Source organism: Columba livia, chromosome 23 (assembly GCF_036013475.1).
Source record: "Columba livia isolate bColLiv1 breed racing homer chromosome 23, bColLiv1.pat.W.v2, whole genome shotgun sequence".
In the NCBI taxonomy this organism is placed as follows: domain Eukaryota; kingdom Metazoa; phylum Chordata; class Aves; order Columbiformes; family Columbidae; genus Columba; species Columba livia.
This window is the reverse complement of record NC_088624.1, coordinates 6,310,656-6,329,544: the sequence shown is the minus strand read 5'-3', so window position 1 is coordinate 6,329,544 and position 18,889 is coordinate 6,310,656. Positions and strand designations below refer to the sequence as shown.

The following is an 18,889-nucleotide window of genomic DNA, read 5'->3' as shown; positions in this document are numbered from 1 at the left end:
TCTATCTTCACAAAGTATTTAGCAGGGAAAAAAACAGGTTAAAAGTCGCTGCTATCTAAACGATGTTGTCATAACTATACAGACTGAACCTGAGCATGCAGTGATTATTTTACAGGTGGACATATATCAGTTCAGCAATATTCGTTGAGTTTGATTGAATCACACGTCTCTTGTGATAAAGATCAAGGCTACATGATCCAGCTTCAGGTGCACTGACTCACACTCTGCTGGTGTGTTTTGTTGAGTTTGCCTGGACCACTATGAAGCAACAGGAAAAAATATCCACACACAACAAGTATAACATCAGCGATGCCTTTAATTGTTTTTAATGTATACATTATGTATACTCAAATACTTCCAACTAGTCACAGAGGTGGAGACAAACTCACATTCTTTGAAAAAGGTATTGGCTGACTTCTACCCATTTAATCTGAGAAATTCACTTTTCTTGGCAAAATACTTGAGAAAAACATCACTGTCATAATAAAGATTATTTCCACTACGTGTCACCTGACAAATCATTTCAATTCAAACATATTGAGTCACATTGCATATTTTACAGATTAGAAAAAAGCGGTTTAAAATAAATTTAATACGATGCATTAAAAATAAACTACTACCTAGTTGAACACACTCAGAAACCAAAGAGTAAATGTCCAATGAGGTTTCCAGGTAAGAGTATCCTACAGATTTGAGGCGTGCTTTGGGACACTCAGCGCCTCCCTGTTCACCGTACGTTATATGAACTGCAGCAGTTGAGACCCTGGGATGTGTAACATGTAAAAGCCATGAACATTAAAATAATGTTTATAAATCACAAGCATGTTATTTGGCTCCTTTATTGACTGAAAGTGACAGGAGTGAAGCATCTAAACGTGATTTGTCCCACATTCATTCTTCACCACTCTGCAGCTGTTCTAGCAGGAGCTTCACAGATGTTTTCCCCATTTAAGAGGAAGGAAGGAGAGGACAGGACAGCCTGGCAGCACACTGCCAGCAGGCTGCGGTTCTCCTCCCTGCTCAGCGCTGGCCTCAGCTTGCTGGCCAGGGGAAAAAGGAAGAGAAAAGAGAAAGGGGATTTACCAGCCCTCTCCAGAGTGGCTCAAACCATGCCTGGGTTCCTCCTAATCGAGGGCCCCAAACCCACCAGCCCCAGCCCCTGCCAGCAAGCGCTGCCCTCAGCTCCAGCAGCTCCTGCCTCCCCCCGGGCAGCAGCAAACCCCCAGCCCAGGGTAAGGAACCCCTGGGGCTCAGGAGACACCCAAAGTGGGGAGCAGCCTCCCACTCCACAGCCCCAGCAGCTCAACACCACTGGGGCTGCCCTGGCCAGCTGGGATGGGGCACACGGGGAGTCCCCAGAGTCGGGAACAGCCCTCACCTCAACTCCTCCAGGGCCTGAAACACTCCGTACACCAGGGAGTCCGCAGGCTCCTCCTTGATCCAGTCCTGCAAGTCACAGAGACACAGGCGCAGAGCTGTCAGTAGACATGGACACGGGACGGCCCTCCTGCCTCCCCCGGGACCGGCTCTGCTGCCAGGCCTGGGCAGACACTGCCCCGTCACCCCACGGGTCCCCAAAGGCACCGAGGGAGGGACCTTGCTCCACAGCCACCCTGCACCCCAGGGCCCCCCAGCTCAGGACACAGCTCCAGGAGCTCGCGTGAAGCCCAGAGACCATCGCCCATCTGGGGAAAGTGCAGCCCAAAGCTCCCCCGTGTGACTGTCCCTGCTGCAGGCACTCACCAGCAGGGTCTGTGTCACCTCCTGCTTCGAGGACAGCTCAAAGCTGCCAGCATCACCCACAGTCTGGATGGCAGAGCTGACCTCAGTGACACTCTGCACCAGGGCGAGCTTGAGCTGCATCTCCTGAGGGCAAAGAGAGCAAAGCACCCCTTGAACTCTCTGCAGGGCTGAGAGGTGGAAGAAGAGTATCAGCAGGGGGACACACAGGGGTTTGCATCTGGATGTTGAGGACAAACCCTTCCTTGAGGGATCTTTAGAAAGAGTTTGTCCATCTTGGTACACCCCGGCCCCAAGGGGCTGGAATGAGGGCACCCAGGTGTCCCTGTCCCTGCACGGCTCGTGCTCCTACCCTCTGTGTGACTCTGGAGAGCTGCAGGATGGTGCCCATGATCTCCCTATCCACACGGGCGAGCAGCTGCTCCCTGGGGGCACGCAGAGCGATGCCGCTGTACACGCACATCAGAGCAGCACGAGTGGCCTGAGGTCTCTCTGTGCCCTGCGGCAGCTGTGCCTGTGACAACAGAGATGCCCCCAGATGTCAGCCCCGGTCCTGCCCTGCACCCTCACCAGCTCCTTCCTTCCCTGGGCACCTCCCGGCAGCTCCTCGAGCTGCGAGCTCCGGGGCCGGGAGCTCTTCCCGTCCTGCAGCCGGGGCTCTGGCACGGGATGGGGAGCAGGGAGCAGCCAGCATCGCACACACTGCTGGCGGATTTACCGCTGTCCTTCCCAACACAGCTCAGGGGCCCCAATGCCGGGACATCCCCTCTGAAACACAGGTCTTGGGCAGCTCTTACAAGAGGGCTGATATAAACACAGCTGCCACAGTTTGGCTGCAGAAGGTGTAGAAGTGGAAATAAGGTCAAAAAAAGGAAAGCCAAAGAGTGAAACCCTGGATCCTTTACCTTCCAGCCCGTGGAAGTCTCATAAAACCTGTCTCTGGTAAAAGCGGTCACTGTGTCCAAGACCAGGTTGAAGTGGGTCTCAGCAGCATGGGACACCACAGAAATCATCCCCTGAAACCACAGGGAAATGGGGAGTGGGCTCCAGCCCGAGCACTCAGCCATGGCCAGTGACAACGGCCAGGCAGGACGCTGCAATAAGGGGGAAACAGCAGCGATGGGCACATCAGGGAGGTCTGGAGCAGGGCCAGGAGCAGCTCTCCCTCTGCCCCAGCAACAGGCAGAGGATGCTCAGGACATGAGCATCACCTCACCTGGGTCTCAGAGAGCTCCGCAGAGTCTGTGTCCTGGAGGAACCTCAGCACCTGCCCTTGGACGTGGCTGAGGTCCCGACAACCTGCCAGCGCTGTCCCGAGAGCCTTGTAGAGGAAAAGCTGAACGAGAAGAGGCTGAGCCCGAGATGCGGTCACAGCCCGACCTGTCAGGAGAGGGCTGGCCCCAGACTGACCCGACTCCCCCAGGAGCAGGCGGGACTGCCCGCAGTGCCAGGCCGGGGCAGCACGGGGGGAAGCGCAGTTTGGGGGTGAAGCAGTGAAAACTGCCTGCGTGGGCAGAGTCCCGGTGTGGGGCAGGAGACAAACCTTCTGCCAGGAGCCGGGGGCAGAGCTGCCCAGCTGCCGGCTCAGCTGCTGGCTCAGGCCCACGCTCCAGGTCTCATCCTCAATGAGCTTCAGGGATGCTCGCAAGAACTGGGGGGAAGAGGAGAGGAAGCGGGTGTCCCCCTGCCCTTGGCCAGGGCCCTTCCCACACCCCTGTGTCCTGGGATGCTGCTGGGGAGAGCTGCTGGAATGGCAGTGTCTCCCCTGCCAAGCCCAGCCCTCTTTTCACCAGCTCTCCACAACTCTGTCTGCTCCCTCTTCTCCCCGTCCGTTTGTGACACCCCGAGGATGCTGTACCTTAAGCACATGCTGCTCCCACTCTGCAGAGTCCAGGGAGCTCTCGGCTCTTCCTAGAAAGCAAGAGGAAGCAAAAGCTCTGCTGCTGCTCAAGCTCACACCAAAGAAGAGCCCGGTGGTCTCCTCTGCGGTCAGACCTCCCAGAAATCCCAGGCCATCAGGCTGGAAAGGGCCCACAAGCGCCTGTGCCAAAGCCCCTGCAAGGCCACAGACACAGGAGGGAACCCAGGGGTGTTTGTCAGAGCCACTGCATTCATGGTGGGGAAGGTCGCACTGACTGTGGCTGATCCCCACTGTGTGACTGCTGGGAAGCTGCCCCTCCCTCCTCTCCAGCCTCTCCTCCCACCCACACTTTACCTGCCAGGTGCTGCAGCAGGAGGGGGATCTCGGTGGCCCACGCTGTCCCCAAGGCCCCGCAGATCCAGCCCTGCAGGGCCTGCAGCAGCTGCAAGGCAGCGACTGCGCGGCCGCTGCTGGTGTGAGGAGCCGCCGCCAGCACCTGGGCGAGGGCAGCAGAGACGGGTCACCCCTGCCACCAGAGCCACCCCCGCCAGCCCCGAGACAGGACTGGGATCCCCGCGGGGCTCGGGCAGGCTCGGGAGTGCTGCCAGAAAAGCTCTTTCTTTCCCCAGGGCCCCGCTACTCACCAGCGTTCGAGCCAGCAGCGCCTGGGGAGCCGGCAGCCGGGCTGCGGGGAGGGGGAAAGGCTGGTGAGATGAAGAGGCCCCGCCGTGGCCTGACCCTCGTACCTCCTGTGGCCCACACAGGGCTGAGAGCAGCTGCACGGCCACAGTGCTGGCCCGGGGGCTCCCCAGGCTGCCCCGCATGGGGTGAAGGCAGATCCAGCACGGCCAGGAAGGAGCCCCCGGCTCCCCAGGAGCCAGAGCCTGACTCTGCCCTTTGCTTTTCCTGGGCTCCTGCTCAGGGTTCATGGGGCACAGGGAGACACAGACTGGCCTGAGCCCCTTCCAAACCCAGCAGCACTCCCTGGGGCTCCTACCTTGCTCCTGCGAGTCCACAGCATCGGGCTCCTCCTCTTCCTCACATCCCGCTCTCTCCCGTCTCTCCAGCAGGGCTCGCAGGCCGCGGGACAGCGGGATCAGCACGCCGCTGTACTGGGCTGGCACCACGTACTGCAGCAGCCTGGGCCACAGGAGCTGCAGAGAAGAACCGGGCAATTCAGCACATCAGCATTTCCACTCAGTTCCAAGATGTAAAGGATGGTCTGCATTTCCCTCAGCCTCGTGTGCTTCAGCACACGTGAGGGGAGAGGTTCAGGCCATGAGGAAGAGCAATTAAAAACACTCTGAAGGCAAGAAGTGGCCACAGCAGCAGGATAGAGGGCAACTTACTTGGGACATCCCTCTCCGAGTGACATCCAGCGAGCCCAGGATGTCCACGCACAGGGACTGAAGAGCTCTGTCCTCCTGGGGCTCCCAGGCAAAAAGGCCTCCTGCCGCCTGTAAGACAGAGTTGGCAAAACCCCGGTTCCTCTCAGCTCCCGACCGACCAGGCTCAGGCACGGCCCCACCACCGCTGCTGTGCCAGCATCCCGGGAGCAGCCACCTCCCGAAGGAGAATCCAGAAGCCCTTTCCTTTGCCCTGCTCCCAAAACAGCCTCCTGGAGCCCTGGAGGAGAGTGGCACACACACATCTCCCAGCCAGCCAGATGCTCCAGCCAGAGAGGGAAGATCCTTGGCAAGCCAGCAGGAGGCTGGGCCATCCCTGGCCTTCATCTCCTGGGTGCCCGGCTGGAAACACTCACCCAAGGGGCTGCCACACAGCCTGTCCCCTTGCCAGAAGGGATGTGGGCCCCAGGCTGCTATGGGATGGGCAGGGCATGCTTTGGAGAGCCAGGGCACGAAAACACCACAGAAAGCTCCTCTAGCCAGGCCCACCTGTGTGCACGGGCTGAGCTGGGCTGATGGCCCATCAGCATTTCGGGACGGATGGTGTCGTGTCCCCACAAGTCTGTCCCTCCCTTCACAAGGCAGCTTTGCTGGAGGTGTGTGTGGGCACAGCTCAGCGCGAGGGGCGTGCAGGCAGCCCTGGGTGGCGTGTCCAGGTGCAAACCCACGTCACCCCGACATCTCCACCACCATGGCACAGCCCTGTGGAGGCCGCTGCGATGGCCGAGCTGGCGCCAACGGCCCTGCCGCGTGGAGCTCTCCATGGGCAAGGGCGCCTGCAGGAGCTCTCAGCACGGCCCCGGCACCAGCCGAAGCCCCGGTGTCCTGCCCTGTCCTTACCAGTCTGCCCGAGCTCCGGCTGTACTCGCTGAAGATGTGCCCCACCACATCCCGTGGCCAGCAGCTCTGGGAGCCGGAGCTGAGCAATTCCCAGATGAACTCCAGAACTGCCCTCCGCACCTGCCGGGGAGAGCGTGGTTATCAACCCCTGTTCCAAACCACAGGGAAGCCGCCTGCGCTTGGGGAAGCCTTTGTTGCTCACGGGGAGGTGACGAGGGCACGGCAGAAGCTTCTGCTGCTGCCATGGCCTGGTCAGGCTGTCCTGAGGGAAAGGGTTTCTCTGACCTCCCTGGCAGCACTGTCTCTTCCCAAACCAGCTCACCTGGGCGCTGGGGTCGTTGCACACCAGCTGCACAGCTGCCACCACCTGGGGCAGCTTCTTCCTTGCTACAGGAGCTGGAAGAGACACAGAGAGGTGTGCTGAGGCAGAGCCCTGATGGCAGAAGGATCCCTTGAAGCTTCCAAGCTTCACATACACTGGTGGGACAGAGAAGCAGGGCCTGACTCTGAATTCACAGCAGGCAGGGGTGTGCACAGAGTGACTCTGTTTCTAGAGGCATGGCTGTTTTATAGGCACCGAAAGCTCTGGTAACGCAGAGAATGAGAGAAATGGCACTGGTAGGAGCATCTCCTCTGCAAACCATCCACTCGTGTCACTGAGCCTGGAGCATCGTCCCTGGTGTGCCCCCATTTCTAACTGCTGGGGACAGCTTGAGCATCATCACAGGGTGTCAGCTCGGCTGGGGGACCCGCTCTTTGCAGCTCCTCTCGGGTGCAGCTGCACCACTTCCAGCCCATTCCAGCATTCAGCCCAGCAGCTCCAGCCCCTGCCGTGTGTCCCCAGCCCTGGCACTGACCGTCAGAGCGGGCCAGCTCTCCCAGCAGGCTCAGGGTTGCCACACGCTGGGCCTCGCTCCCGTGCCTCAGCTGGGACCGCAGAACAGCTGCGGGGCAGGTTCGGGCTGCAGGGAAGAAATCGCATTCTGCATTAGCAGGCGGCTGCCCCTGGCTGCCGAGGACAGGCACAGAGCTGCCACGGCACAGTGACATCGCCCCGTCCCCTCTCCTTACCCTGCAGCGTCATGGGGCGGGATGGCTTCGCCTTATGGGCTGGCCCAGGCTCCTCAGTCACATCAGGGACCTGTGGGAACAAGGGTCGTTTGAGAGAAATGTGCATCGGCCTTGAGAGGGACTGAAAAGATTTGGTGCTCTCTGCCTTCCTCCCCTCCCTTGCTCTTCCTGAAGCTTGGCCGAGAGGGAAATCGCTGTGGGAACCAGGCTGCCCCCCAGCCCCTTCCAAGCACAGAACTACAGAATGTCCCGAGTTGGAAGGAACCCACAAGGATCTTGAGTCCAATTCCTATCCCTGCACAGGACACCCCACAGTTCACACCGTGGGTCTGAGGACGTTGTCCAGTCTCTTCTTGAACACTGTCAGGTTGGGGCCGTGACACCTCCTTGGGGAGCCTCTTCCAGTGTCCAGCACCTCTGGGTCAAGAACCTTCTCCTCATGTCCAACTGACCCTCCCCAGCACATCTTCTGCCATTCCCTGGGATCCCAGCATTGCTCTTCCTGCAGCCTTAAGGCACCTCCGTGGCACCTGGCTCACACCCTGGCGTGCTGGTCTGCAGGTGGTCCTGGCGGAGGGACACCCTGCCCTGCCCCGCAGGCTCCCCTTACCTGGTGGTGCCCAGCGGTGTGGGGGGCGAGAGCTGAGCCCCGTGGGGTTGGGGTCTGACCTCCCCCCAGCATCTGCAGTACGTGGCCGAGGTTCTACAAGAGAACGGGGAGGGGAGGAAGAGGAGGTTAAAGCCACCGCAATGCCCTGGGGAAAGGAGAAGCCTAGCAGGGCTGGGATGAGGGGAGCCCCTGATGTCAGCTCCCAGGGACATCCCCAAACCCTCCCACCCGGGGTCCTTGTTTGCCCCCTCAGAGCAGCACCAGAGGGTCTCTGCCCTCTGCACAGGGACACTGCTGACAACTCCAATTTGTAGAATCATAGAATCATTTTGGTTGGAAAAGACCCTCAGGATCACTGAGTCCAATGTTACCCCATCCCTGGCACTACCCCATGTCCCTGAGAACCTCATCTCCATCTGTTCAACCCCTCCAGGGATGGTGACTCCACCACTGCCCTAGGAAGCCTGTTCCAATGCCCCACAGCCCTTTCCAGGAAGAAATGTCTCCTCCTGGCACTTCCCACTTGGACCTTGTCCCTCACTGGATGGCACTGGACGTTACGGCAAAGCTCTGCCCATGCACAGGGCCTCAGGGAGGTGCCAGTGCCCTGCTTCCCAAGAAGATGAACGCCAGGGACTCTTGGTTCCCCCCATTGCTCTTTTCTTGCCCAAAGAGCCCAGGAAGCCTCAGGCCTCCTCTGCTCTCCCTGCTCCTTCTCTAAGAGCTTCCCAGTTCCCCTGGCACCCCACAGCTCCCCAGCACCGTGTGGCACCGGCACAGACTCGCCGATCAGCCACGCCGGGCCCTGCGCGAGTCCTCACCTCGGTGACCCGGGAGGTGTCCTGGACCCGCTGGTGCTGGCGCAGGAGCCGGAGGAGCTGCTCCCGGGCACGCTGGCAGTGCTGCTCCTCACAGACAAGGACACCAACCATGGCAGCCACCGCACCCAGGACAGCCCGATTATCCTGGGGAGGGAAGGGAGAGGCTCCGCTTGGGCGGCTGAAGCTCTGCCTGGTGCTCAGCACGCCCTGGACACCAGTCTGCCCTTCCCACTGGGAGGGGTTCCCTTTCCCTTCTGCCCCATGGGAGAGGGACTCCAGAGCAGAGCCAGCGTTTCCCCAGGCTGGTAGCCCAGCCCCTCCTGCAGAAAGGCCACAGGACTCGGCTGCTTCTCTCCAGGGAGGCCCCAGGCACAGTGCCAGCAGGCTCCCCGCTCGGGGGCTTTCCCCCCAGACCCCTTCCCTTCCCCGCTTCCCTCTGCTTGACCCCAAGGGGCACAGACGGACCCACTGACATGGACACCCCCGCTGTGGCCCCAGCTGTGGCAAGCAGCACTTCTCACCTGTTCCTCCTTGCAGCCCAGCCAATTTACCACTGCGTGATGGAAGAGCGGGTAAAGGTCTCCACAGAGCTGTGCTGCCCTGCTCTGAGGAAAGGGGTGTCGTTTCTGGCTGCACAAGTACATGGTGATGCCCTTGGACCATCGCTCCAGAACTGCACCAGGGAAGAGAAAGGATAAGGGAGCACATGGGAGTCTGTAGCAGGGAAAGGTCCTTGTACCCTCGCCCAAGCCTGCTTTACATACAGCCCCAGGCTCAGCAGGGCCCAGTCCAGGACCAGATCTGGATACGAGGACAAGCTGTGCTCTGGAGATGTCTGGATTCTAAGACCCCACTGATTCTCTCCTCCCCACTGCACCTCTTCCTCCTCAGTGGTCCCTTTGCCTCCAGCATTTGCCACCACAGCCCCTTCCCTTCTCGCATACTCCGCTTTCAGTGCAGGGACTTCAAACCTCAGGGGAGAGAAGGGGAATCACAAAACCACAGACTGGCTGGGTTTCAGGACCTCTGTAGATCCCCAGCCCCACCTGCTCGTGCAGGGTCATGGAGCAGATCACACAGGTGGGTCCAGGCAGGTTTGAATGTCTCAGAGCAGGAGACTCCACACCCGCTCTGGGCAGCCTGGGCCAGGCTCTGGCACCTCCCAGCAGACAAGTTTCTCCTCACATTCAGATGGACCCTCCTGTGTTTCAGTCTGTGCCCGTTGCCCCTCACCCTGGCGTTGGGCACCACTGAACAGAGTCGGGTCCATCCTCTGACACCCACCCTTCAGATATTTACCAGAATAAATAAGGTCCCTCTCAGCCTCCTCCAGGCTGAATAGCCCCAGCTCTCTCAGCCTTTCCTCAGAAGAAAGATGCTCCAGACCCCTCAGCATCTTCGTAGCTCCTCTTTGTAAGGAATAGAAGCCATGGGAAGGGACCCCGGAGTTCCTGACGTGTCCTGCCCCAGAAAACTCCCAGGCTTCCCCCGCTCCTCCGCACACTCAGCAGTTCGGGGTCCCGGGGCGGGCTGACACCCACCACCTCTCCTCTAGGATCACATGGAGCCACCAAAGGCCACCCCAGCCCCTGCGCGGGCCCTGGCCGAGCTGACACTCACCCCCGCAGATGATGCGCAGGGTCCGGCCGCTCCCTGCCCGGCTCAGCGTCCTGCGCAGGGCCAGCAGCGTCGCTCCCGCGAAGGGGACACAGCGCAGGGCTGCAGAGGAGGGACAGAGGGACCCAGAGGGTCAGAGACACACAGGGGACACCAGGGTCCATCTCTCGCAAGGCTGGAGCTGCTGGGCCGTGTAGGACACACCAGAGGGCGTGGGGAGGGTGGCCTTCCCGAGGGGCACACGGGGAAGCCCTGTGGGGCAATAGGGGGGACAGTGGGGGACAGAGACCCTGCGGGTTTGTCTCCAGTGGGTTCCTACTGTCCGAGCACCAGGACTGGGCTGGTGAGGCAGAGCTGCTGGCCGGTCCTGGCACCAAGCGAGGAGGCACGGAAACTCCAGAGTCCCCCCCAGTTCAAGACAGGGCATTTAGGGAGGGGGGATCCCTTCCACCTGTTATCACAGACCCCTGCCAAAACCAGGAGGCTGCATGTGCCGTACCATAGCTGCCAGCCATCTTGCCCAAGGTGACGAGCACAGCCTCATCAGGGACCTTCCCCACCACCTTCAGGTGGCTCTGCAGCTCAGCCATGACGAAGTAGAAGTGGGTGCGGGCCAGAGCCACCAAGAAGTCACTGGCGGCCATCTTCACATCATCCATCACACCCTGAAAAAGCGCCACATGGAATTACAGAATCATTTTGGTTGGAAAAGCCCCTCAAGATCATCGTAGTCCAACTGTTAACCCGACCGTGGCACTAACCCATGTCCTGAGAACCTCATGTCCGTCTGTCCAGCCCTCCAGGGATGGTGACTCCAGCACTGCCCTGGGCAGCCTGTTCCAATGCCCCACAGCCCTTTGGGGAAGAAATTGTTCCCCAGATCCAACCTCAACCTCCCCTGGGCAACCTGAGGCCGTTTCCTCTGCTCCTGGTGCTTGTTCCTGGGGAGCAGAGCCCGACCCCCCTGGCTCCAAGCTCCTTTCAGGCAGTTCAGAGATCAGAAGGTCTCCCGTCAGCTCCTGTTCTCCAGCTGAACCTCCCAGGTCCCTCAGCCGCTCCATCACCCTTGTGCTCCAGCCCCTCACCAGCTCCCTTCCCTTCTCTCCACTCGCTCCAGCACCTCAAGGGATGTCCTGTAGTGATGGGCCCAAAACTGATCCCAGGATTCGAGGTATAACACAGTATTCAAGAAGTAACGTTGAGCCTGACGCCAGCTCTTGCTCAGTTAGAAACAAGCCCAAGTCCACTTCTCTGCACAGCTCTGTGTCCCCTCTTCAAATTCTGTCATGAAGAGTCCCCAGAGCTTCTCTCTGAGGACCTCCTTGGGTCTGAATAACCGAGGAACATCTCTGTATCTCCCCAGAACCCAGGGATGGAGGCACGCTGCTTTGCTGGCCCTGTCGGAGAACAAGCTCACCTGGGCTGCTCGCAGGTCACCCGAGGCCTCTGCTATGAGGCGGTTCACAACACCACCGGGCAAGCAGCCATCCTCTCCCTGCAAGGCATGCTCCAGCTCCCGGTATGTGTCCACCCGGTCGCCCTGGGGACAGACCACAAAGGGCAGTGATGGGACTCGCTTCACCCTTGTTCCCAGAGAGCCACCAGAGAGACCCACTGTCCTCCAAACCATCTGTGTGACACGGGCATGAGGTACAAGCTGCAGGCATCGCGTCAGGAGAGCCACGGGCAACGGCAAGATCTTCCGCGGCAGCTCTGAGACAAGCAGACAAGCCAGAGGGGGACACGGACCCCACCAGGGGAAGAGGCCGTGGGGGTCACTCCTGAGGACGGGGAAGGTGGCAGTCAGAGGGAAGGTGCCAGGTGGGCAAGGCGAAGGCGTGGGGACCAGTCCCTGCACTGAGGGGGAGAAGCCATGAGCACCCTGCACCCGGTGTCGCTCCTCGCACAGGCAGGAGCCCCGGGCTGCTGGGACAGCTCCAAACCAAAGCTCAGGAGTGGCCTTGGGTACCTGGGGAAAGGCACTGGGGAGAAGCTGGGGCTGATGGCAGAGGCCATGTCCTGCCCAGGAGAAAGCCGAGAGCTCCTGGGGACAGGAGGGAGGCAGCAGCGACATTAGTCCCATCTGAGCAGCAGGATCAGTGCTTGGGGACACAGCTTGCAGGCCAGAGATGCCATCAGACAAGATCCCTCTCTGCCATGGCCCTGGGGAAGCCCGGGGCATGGAGGGGAGCCCTCACCCCCCGCCTCACCTCATGGTCTTGCAGCTGTTTCAGCCCAGATGTCCCAATGGCCACAAAGGTGTCGACAGCCTCAGGGACAGTCCCCGTCACCCCGTCTCTGTCCTCAGGACTGGAGGCTCTGGACGGGGGACACACACATGGACAGAGAGCTGGAAGGAAAGAAGGAACTGGTATTGCTGGCCGCAGAGCTTCCAGCAGGGGGGTGAAGGTCTCTCAGCCTCCCCAGCACCACCAGCCTGTGCTGGGCTGGGCTGGCAGGAGCAGTCGGTGGGATGAGAGGAGGGAGTGTGCCCCTCGCTGCAGCACTGGGCAGACCCCCTGGGGACTGGGCCCAGTCGGGGGTCCCCAGTGCCAGGACAGCAGCGACATGCTGGAGGGAGCCCAGCGTGGGGCTGAGCTGGGCAGGGATGGACACGGGGCTCTGCCAGGGGGCCGGGAGGGCTGGGGCTGCGCAGCACCACAAGAGCTGCTGGGCCAGGCTGTCTCGGAGCCATCCCAGGCTGCTCGATGGAGGGCAGAGACAGGACGGAGCCCTCAGGGAGGTGCCTGGCAGCAGGACGGGAGGGGAGGTGATGGGGACACGGCCCCCAGCACCTGGAGGGACAGACGCTGCCTCGGCCTCCCGCCAGCCCCTCACCTCGGAGCGCCCTCATCCTCCTCGTGGCTGCAGATCTGCCAGATCAACGCTCTCCTCTTAACAGGTTCTCCTCCCTCAAACTCCACAAGAAACCAAGGCAACACCAGCCCCAGGAGGAGGAGATAGAACCCAGACGTTGTGACCTCACCGCAGGGCACGGTGCCTGGCCCAGGGCTGCGGTGGCACAGGGACATGTGCTGGGGACACACTGTGGGGCAGGGACCAGACAGGACCAGAGCAGGAGGAGTCTCTGGTAGATCCCAGGTGCAGCAGTTTTCTCCAAAAGGGAAAAATCATGTCAGGTGGCTTCACTGGAGGAGTCTGGGGCTTCCACCTGGGGCCTCAGCTTCCTATAGGAAGTGAGGTGACTGTGCGAGTACCTGGGAGGAGTCTTGGGTGGATCCTGCAGGACAGAGTTTCCACTCAGAAAGAAAAATCACCTCGGGGAGATTCATTGGAAGAGTCTGAGGCTGCCACCCAGCATCTTCTGTCCCTAAAGCAGAGGTCAAAATACTCCAGCAGGTTCCTGGGAGGAGGTTTGGGTTCTTCCCAGAGAAGCGAGCTTCTAGCATGAGAAAAGTCATCTTGGGTAGCTGCCTTGGAGGAGTCTGGGGCAGCCAGCTGGGATCTCAGACAGTGAAAGCAGAGCTCAAACAGCTGCAGCAGAGTCTGGGAAGAGTCTCGGTGCGTTCTAGAGGTCAAAGCTTCCTGCAGAAGAAAAAAGTCTTCTCCGGTAGCTTCTGTGGAAGAGTCTGGGGCTGGTACCAGGATCTTGGGGCACTGTCAGAGGAGCTCTTGAGAATCCAGGAGATGCCTGGGTGGAGACTTGGGTGGATCCTGCAGGAGAGAGATTCCTACAAATAACAAAAACCATCCCAGGCAGCTTCCTTGGAGGAGTCTGAGGCTGCTGCCCTGCATCTCAGATGCCTAAAGCATCTACCAGCACACAGGCACACAAGACAGGGATCAGGGTGTCAGCATGATTTTAGCAACTGGACTAATAATTCTGATCCGAGACAAAAATCAATAAACCAATGAGTAACTCTGAATGTTATTTATTCTGTAGAAAAGATCAACTCACAAGCTTTCCTCAAAGACTTTCACCTTTTCACAGCCCTCTGGCGGCTTCACGCTTGAACGTGTAGCTGTTGTTGGGTTTTGGTGAGGCAGCATATTTTGGCAAGGGAGAATTATTCCCATTCTCTGCAGGAAGAGAGCATCTCATTCCTCCAGTGTGCCACACTATTAAAAAACACAATAGCTATCTTTACATGTCCCCCAAATTGAAACCCACATCATTACCAATGCTATAAAATTAAGGAACGTTTTCAGTCACCTTGAAGTTTCATTTGCAAACAGGTTTTCTTATCTCAATCCCTTTCCTCCTTTCCTTTTCTCCTCATAGCATTTTCCAGGCTCCTCTGCAATCTCTGTCCATTCCTGGCCACTTCCTGTTTGTAACCGCAAACCTGAATCTGCGCTCCTGTGCCATCACCACCTGGGCAAGGAAAACAGACAGAAATCATATTCTTAAAAACAGAAAAAGCTTACGTGGAATCATGAAATTCTCCCAGTGTATCTCAGAAGATTTCTGGTGACAAAGCATGATTTGAAAAAGACAGTTAAACTTTCATGGGTGCATGCATGAAATGCTGGAAAGCTGCCCATTTTGCCTGAAATAAAAACAATACCTGACGCAAGCAACAGGACTGGCCTATTTCTGCTGTTCCGCCTGTCGCTGTGCACTCTAGATTCTTCAACTTGTTCACGGTACTTGAAGAATCTATTATTTAAAACCAAAAACTTGTCTGGGAAGCACATTCCTCAGTCATATCTATGCAGCTCCAATTACAGAGCACCACAGATGTGTGCACACGGAGTCTTTGGAACAATCCAGAAAAAAAAAGATCACTTACAAAGAAAAAAGCATTGCACCATTTCTCCATGGATGTGGGAAACAAAGTCCCTCTTTTACTACATGGTCATGCACGTAGCAATAGGTTAAAGTAAAGCACTCTTAAACTTTTAGAGTTACACAGTACCTTTATCTCTGGAATCAACAAGAAGTTCATCTGTAGAACATGGACTTTCTTCACTGCCTTCGTTCCAGATGGTAAGAAACGAGGCTGGAGATCCTGGCTGGGAGCGGCTGCTGCTGTTACTGCTCCTGTCTGCTCTGCCGGGCGTTCGGGTACCAATGCTGTGGGTACCAATGCTGTGGGTACCGATGGTGTGGGTACCGATGGTGTGGGTACCAATGCTGTGGGTACCAATGCTGTGGGTACCAATGCTGTGGGTACCGATGGTGTGGGTACCAATGCTGTGGGTACCAATGCTGTGGGTACTTGTTGGAACGATAAAGGACTCAGCATTCCGATTCAATGTGAATCACGCAAAGCCATTTATTACAGAAACAAGCCTCCTTATATATGCAACTATTCTCTGATTACGCATCCACACTCCAAGCAGGCATTCGCTAATTGGATATCATCTATGTTCACGAGCTGTCCACGTGCTGAAGTCTCACTGCTGATAGGTCCATTGATTTACAGCACGTTGGGGCCTGGTTATTTCAGAGCTGCTTCTCTCCCACGGCAGGTTGTGTTCTCAGCCTTGAAATTCCTGGCTGGTTCAATAACAAATCTCCATCTAACAGCAACCCCTCCACAGGTACTGATGCTGTGGGTACCGCTGCTGTGCGTACAGATGCTGTGGTTACTGATGCTGTAGGTACCGCTGCTGTGGGTACCAATGCTGTGGGTACTGATGCTGTGGGTACTGATGCTGTGGGTACGGCTGCTACACTGAGACAACGGAGGCGCTCGGTGCCCAGCTGGAGTATCTCGAGGCTGTTAAAATAACAGGGGTCACATGGCTGCTCTCGTCTAGTTTGCAATTTCTTTAAATCCAGTAATGCTGAGGGTTTTTTTGAGTTTCACAAAATGTGTTGAAGTGGAAATTTTTATCCATTACACAAGATTCCAACATAAAATAAGTCAGGTTTGGAAAATAAGGACAACGGTTTCCAGGATTTCACGGCTCACAGGCTTGCTCGGCGGGAAGGGACCCTCCTGAGCTCGGCTGGTCCAAGCCCGGGCTCAGGCCGAGCCTGTCCTGTCCTGAGAGCCCGTCCTGGCTGCGTCAGGGTTCAACATCTGCACAGACAGCGATTCCACAGCCTCTCTGGGCAACTTGCTCCGGTTTTGAGCAGCCTCACACAATTAAAAAAAATAGATTTCAAAAGTGTTTTTCTTGCGTTCGCATTGTTTTTAAGTTTATGCCCATTGGTTCTTGCCCTATCATGGCACCCCAAGAGTCCAGCTCCCTCCTGTTCATTCTGCACATCAGATATTGACACACATTGATAAGATCCCCCTGAGCTTTCTCTTCTCAAGGCTGAACAGTCCCAGCTCCCTCAGCCTCTCTTCATAGGAAAGATGTTCCAGGCCCTCAATCATCTTTGTGGCCTGTATTTCTGATACTTCATTACTCAATTTACCTCCAAAAATACCTAACAATAAAATTAAAGTTAAAAATTGGCAAGTTGTGCTTCAACTGGGATGGGGCAGTTCAGCATGGGCAAAGGGAAGAAAAAGTTCCTACAGGACGTCCCAAAACAGACCTTTTGTCTTTTCCCGTTTTACTGACATGTCTTAATTTATCGGAAAATAAATTACATCACATTAATCACAGAGGAAAAGGTTCAGGTTCAAGATTTACCTCTTTCCTGCACTTTGCTTTCCAAGGGATTTTTCGACTACCATTATTAAAGAATCACTTAGACTTCAGCAAAGCCTTTGACACTGTGTCCCCAGCATTTTCCTGGAGAAGCTGCAGCTCACGGCCTGGATGGGTGTCTGAGGGTCACCAAGGGCAAGTGCCGGGTCCTGCACGTGGGTCACAACAACCCCATGGACGCTGCAGCTGGGGAGGAGCGGCTGGAAAAGGCGCCGGGGGTGCTGGTGCCAGCGGCTGAACATGAGCCAGCGTGTGCCCAGGTGGCCAAGAGGCCACAGGATCCTGGCTGGGACCAGCACTGGTGTGGCCAGCAGGCCCAGGGCAGCGACCGTCCCTGTGCTGGGACCTGGGGAGGCCAAACCGCCAATCCTGGGGCAGTTCTGGGCCCCTCACGCCAAGAAAACCCTTGAGGTGCTGGAGCGAGTGGAGAGAAGGGAAGGGAGCTGGTGAGGGGCTGGAGCACAAGGGTGATGGAGCGGCTGAGGGACCTGGGGGGTTCAGCTGGAGAACAGGAGCTGAGGGGAGACCTTCTGATCTCTGAACTGCCTGAAAGGAGCTTGGAGCCAGGGGGGTCGGGCTCTGCTCCCCAGGAACAAGCGCCAGGAGCAGAGGAAATGGCCTCAGGTTGCCCAGGGGAGGTTGAGGTTGGATCTGGGAACAATTTCTTCCCCAAAGGGCTGTGGGGCATTGGAACAGGCTGCCCAGGGCAGTGCTGGAGTCGCCATCCCTGGAGGGCTGGACAGATGGACATGAGGTTCTCAGGACACGGGGTAATGACAGTGTTGGGTTTACGGTTGGACTTGATGATATGAGGGTCTCTTCCAACCAAAATGACCCTATGATGCTCTAAAAGGAACATTGCGTGCATGCCTGTCATCATTTTTTTGATCTTTCTTTGGATTTTCTTACTGGGAGAACACATTTCTGCATGAGTGTTCTCTGGAGGGCTGGAGGGAATAGAATTAAAACTGATTCTGAGGTTGTATTCCAGTATCTTTCATATTCCAGTAACTAGACTTGTTGAAAGGAGAGGCGGATGTACCAGACGGGGATTTTGTCTGTTCTTCAAGAATTCAGAGAGATTCTTTGCAATTTTTGCTGCTTTTTCTTGATTATTTGACTTGATTATCCCAGTATTCCAACTGACTACCTGCGGATTTCTGATCAAAAGAAAAAGAAGAATAAATGGTCAGTATGAAATTGTAAGATCTGAAACAGAAAACGTTACTGTGCACACATTTTCCTACGGGGATAGAAGAAAAACTATAGAAATAATGTACTTCAGTAGCCATTTGAAATGCTGAGAAACACTCCAGTGACACCTAAACATATTCCCCGTTTTCACTGTAATACTCCAGCTCTGAGTGGAGCCAGCAGAACATGGAGATCCAGTAAGACCACACTAGACCATGCTGAATTCCCAATAAAACCTACTGAACTCATTAAAATATCCACTTCCCATCCAGCGTTTTTGTCAGTCTGTGAGGTACAGGAGCACACAAACCACTTCCGCTGTCTCACCTCAGCTGAGAAACGTTTGACAAAGTGGGGGCAAGATTGCAGTGGCCAAGCAACACGATCACAGACACGGGCAAGACCTCAAGTGTACGCAAACGAAGAGCTCAGTGTAATACACAGCCAGCTGCACGTACGCTGTTCCTCGCTTACAGCAGCTGCGAGAGCTGAAAGCGCTTTATTATTATTGGCTTTAACCCATTGCTGGGTTGGGGTTGTTTGTTTGTTTGTTTGTTTTTCCCGAGGTTGAGCTGTATTAAACAACTTGGCTGACCTGGCAGTGAACTGTGCTTGTGTTCCAGCTTGTGCTGCGGGTTCTTCTGCAAAGAAGCAAACAGTAGAAGCCCAATTCACCCGTGTTCCACAGCTGAGAAGCTCTGAACTCCCTGGTGTTTATGGATGTTTCAATACAACTCTGTGAGCAGCGCCTCAGCGCAGTCTCTCAGCTTAGAGAATGGAGAGTGGGAAAACAGGTTAAACAAGAGTTCCTGTTGTTTCAGCATTAACAAATAGAGATGGCTGATCAAAAGAGATGAGAGAGTTTCCAAAGTTGTGAGATGCATTTGTTTAGTGTGATGAGAACCCATCCAACCATCTACTCTCATTAAAATGAATCCAGAACATAACTTCTGGCGCATTAAGCACGATGCATGCTCAGTGCATCACAGGTCAGACACACCGGATGGAGCTTCCCTGTTCTGCAACATAAGGCTACGAATTAAATACTTTGGGGAAGTAAATAATTTGGGAAGAACTGCCTGTCTCAGAGGATCACAGGCAGAAGCCCCAGAAAGATTCTGCAGAGAGATGACTCATTTCTGCAGTGTGCTAC

At 56.5% G+C, this 18,889-nt stretch overlaps 2 protein-coding genes and 1 long non-coding RNA gene across 5 annotated transcripts in view; all 3 read right to left on the bottom strand.

Moving 5' to 3' along the window:
- LOC110360675 (uncharacterized) overlaps positions 1-18,889 on the bottom strand; it is a 129,918-nt gene that overhangs the window by 9,109 nt on the left and 101,920 nt on the right. The window lies entirely within an intron of this gene.
- On the bottom strand, positions 108-8,061 carry LOC110356052 (maestro heat-like repeat-containing protein family member 2B). Of its 3 annotated transcripts, none has more exons than XM_065039991.1 (16): positions 7,529-8,061; positions 6,919-6,988; positions 6,705-6,809; positions 6,170-6,243; positions 5,848-5,967; positions 4,951-5,058; positions 4,246-4,755; positions 3,956-4,097; positions 3,599-3,651; positions 3,284-3,391; positions 2,957-3,076; positions 2,646-2,756; positions 2,093-2,254; positions 1,744-1,866; positions 1,379-1,446; positions 108-1,040 (listed from the first exon to the last, which is right to left on the bottom strand). In XM_065039991.1, exons 1-16 carry the CDS (start codon positions 7,598-7,600, stop codon positions 899-901), a joined length of 2,088 nt encoding a protein of 695 aa, XP_064896063.1. In that variant the 5' UTR covers positions 7,601-8,061; the 3' UTR covers positions 108-898. The 3 variants fall into 3 exon arrangements, with proteins under 3 accessions (XP_064896063.1, XP_064896062.1, XP_064896065.1); XM_065039993.1 differs by having other exon boundaries at positions 111-1,040; positions 2,957-3,391; positions 4,246-4,286; positions 4,599-4,755; XM_065039990.1 differs by having other exon boundaries at positions 110-1,040; positions 2,957-3,391.
- LOC135576098 (maestro heat-like repeat-containing protein family member 2A) lies at positions 8,215-13,066 on the bottom strand. Its single transcript, XM_065039461.1, has 7 exons — positions 12,805-13,066; positions 12,177-12,316; positions 11,384-11,506; positions 10,466-10,631; positions 9,970-10,068; positions 8,823-9,022; positions 8,215-8,493 (listed from the first exon to the last, which is right to left on the bottom strand). The coding sequence occupies exons 1-7, from the start codon at positions 12,818-12,820 to the stop codon at positions 8,215-8,217; spliced, it is 1,023 nt and encodes a 340-aa protein (XP_064895533.1). The 5' UTR covers positions 12,821-13,066.

What these genes read in the sequence shown, in the direction of transcription:
- LOC110356052 (XM_065039990.1), bottom strand. Translation starts at nt 7,600, where the DNA reads ATGCTGGGGGGAGGTCAGACCCCAACCCCACGGGGCTCAGCTCTCGCC. An exon ending in GCAACGACCCCAGCGCCCAG is followed by an intron (nt 5,968 to 6,169) that starts GTGAGCTGGTTT and finishes TCTCCCCGGCAG; the next exon opens with GTGCGGAGGGCAGTTCTGGA. An exon ending in GCCGGAGCTCGGGCAGACTG is followed by an intron (nt 5,059 to 5,847) that starts GTAAGGACAGGG and finishes TCTGTCTTACAG; the next exon opens with GCGGCAGGAGGCCTTTTTGC.
- LOC135576098 (XM_065039461.1), bottom strand. An exon ending in AACAGCTGCAAGACCATGAG is followed by an intron (nt 11,507 to 12,176) that starts GTGAGGCGGGGG and finishes GTCTGTCCCCAG; the next exon opens with GGCGACCGGGTGGACACATA. An exon ending in CAAGATGGCTGGCAGCTATG is followed by an intron (nt 10,069 to 10,465) that starts GTACGGCACATG and finishes CCTCCTCTGCAG; the next exon opens with CCCTGCGCTGTGTCCCCTTC.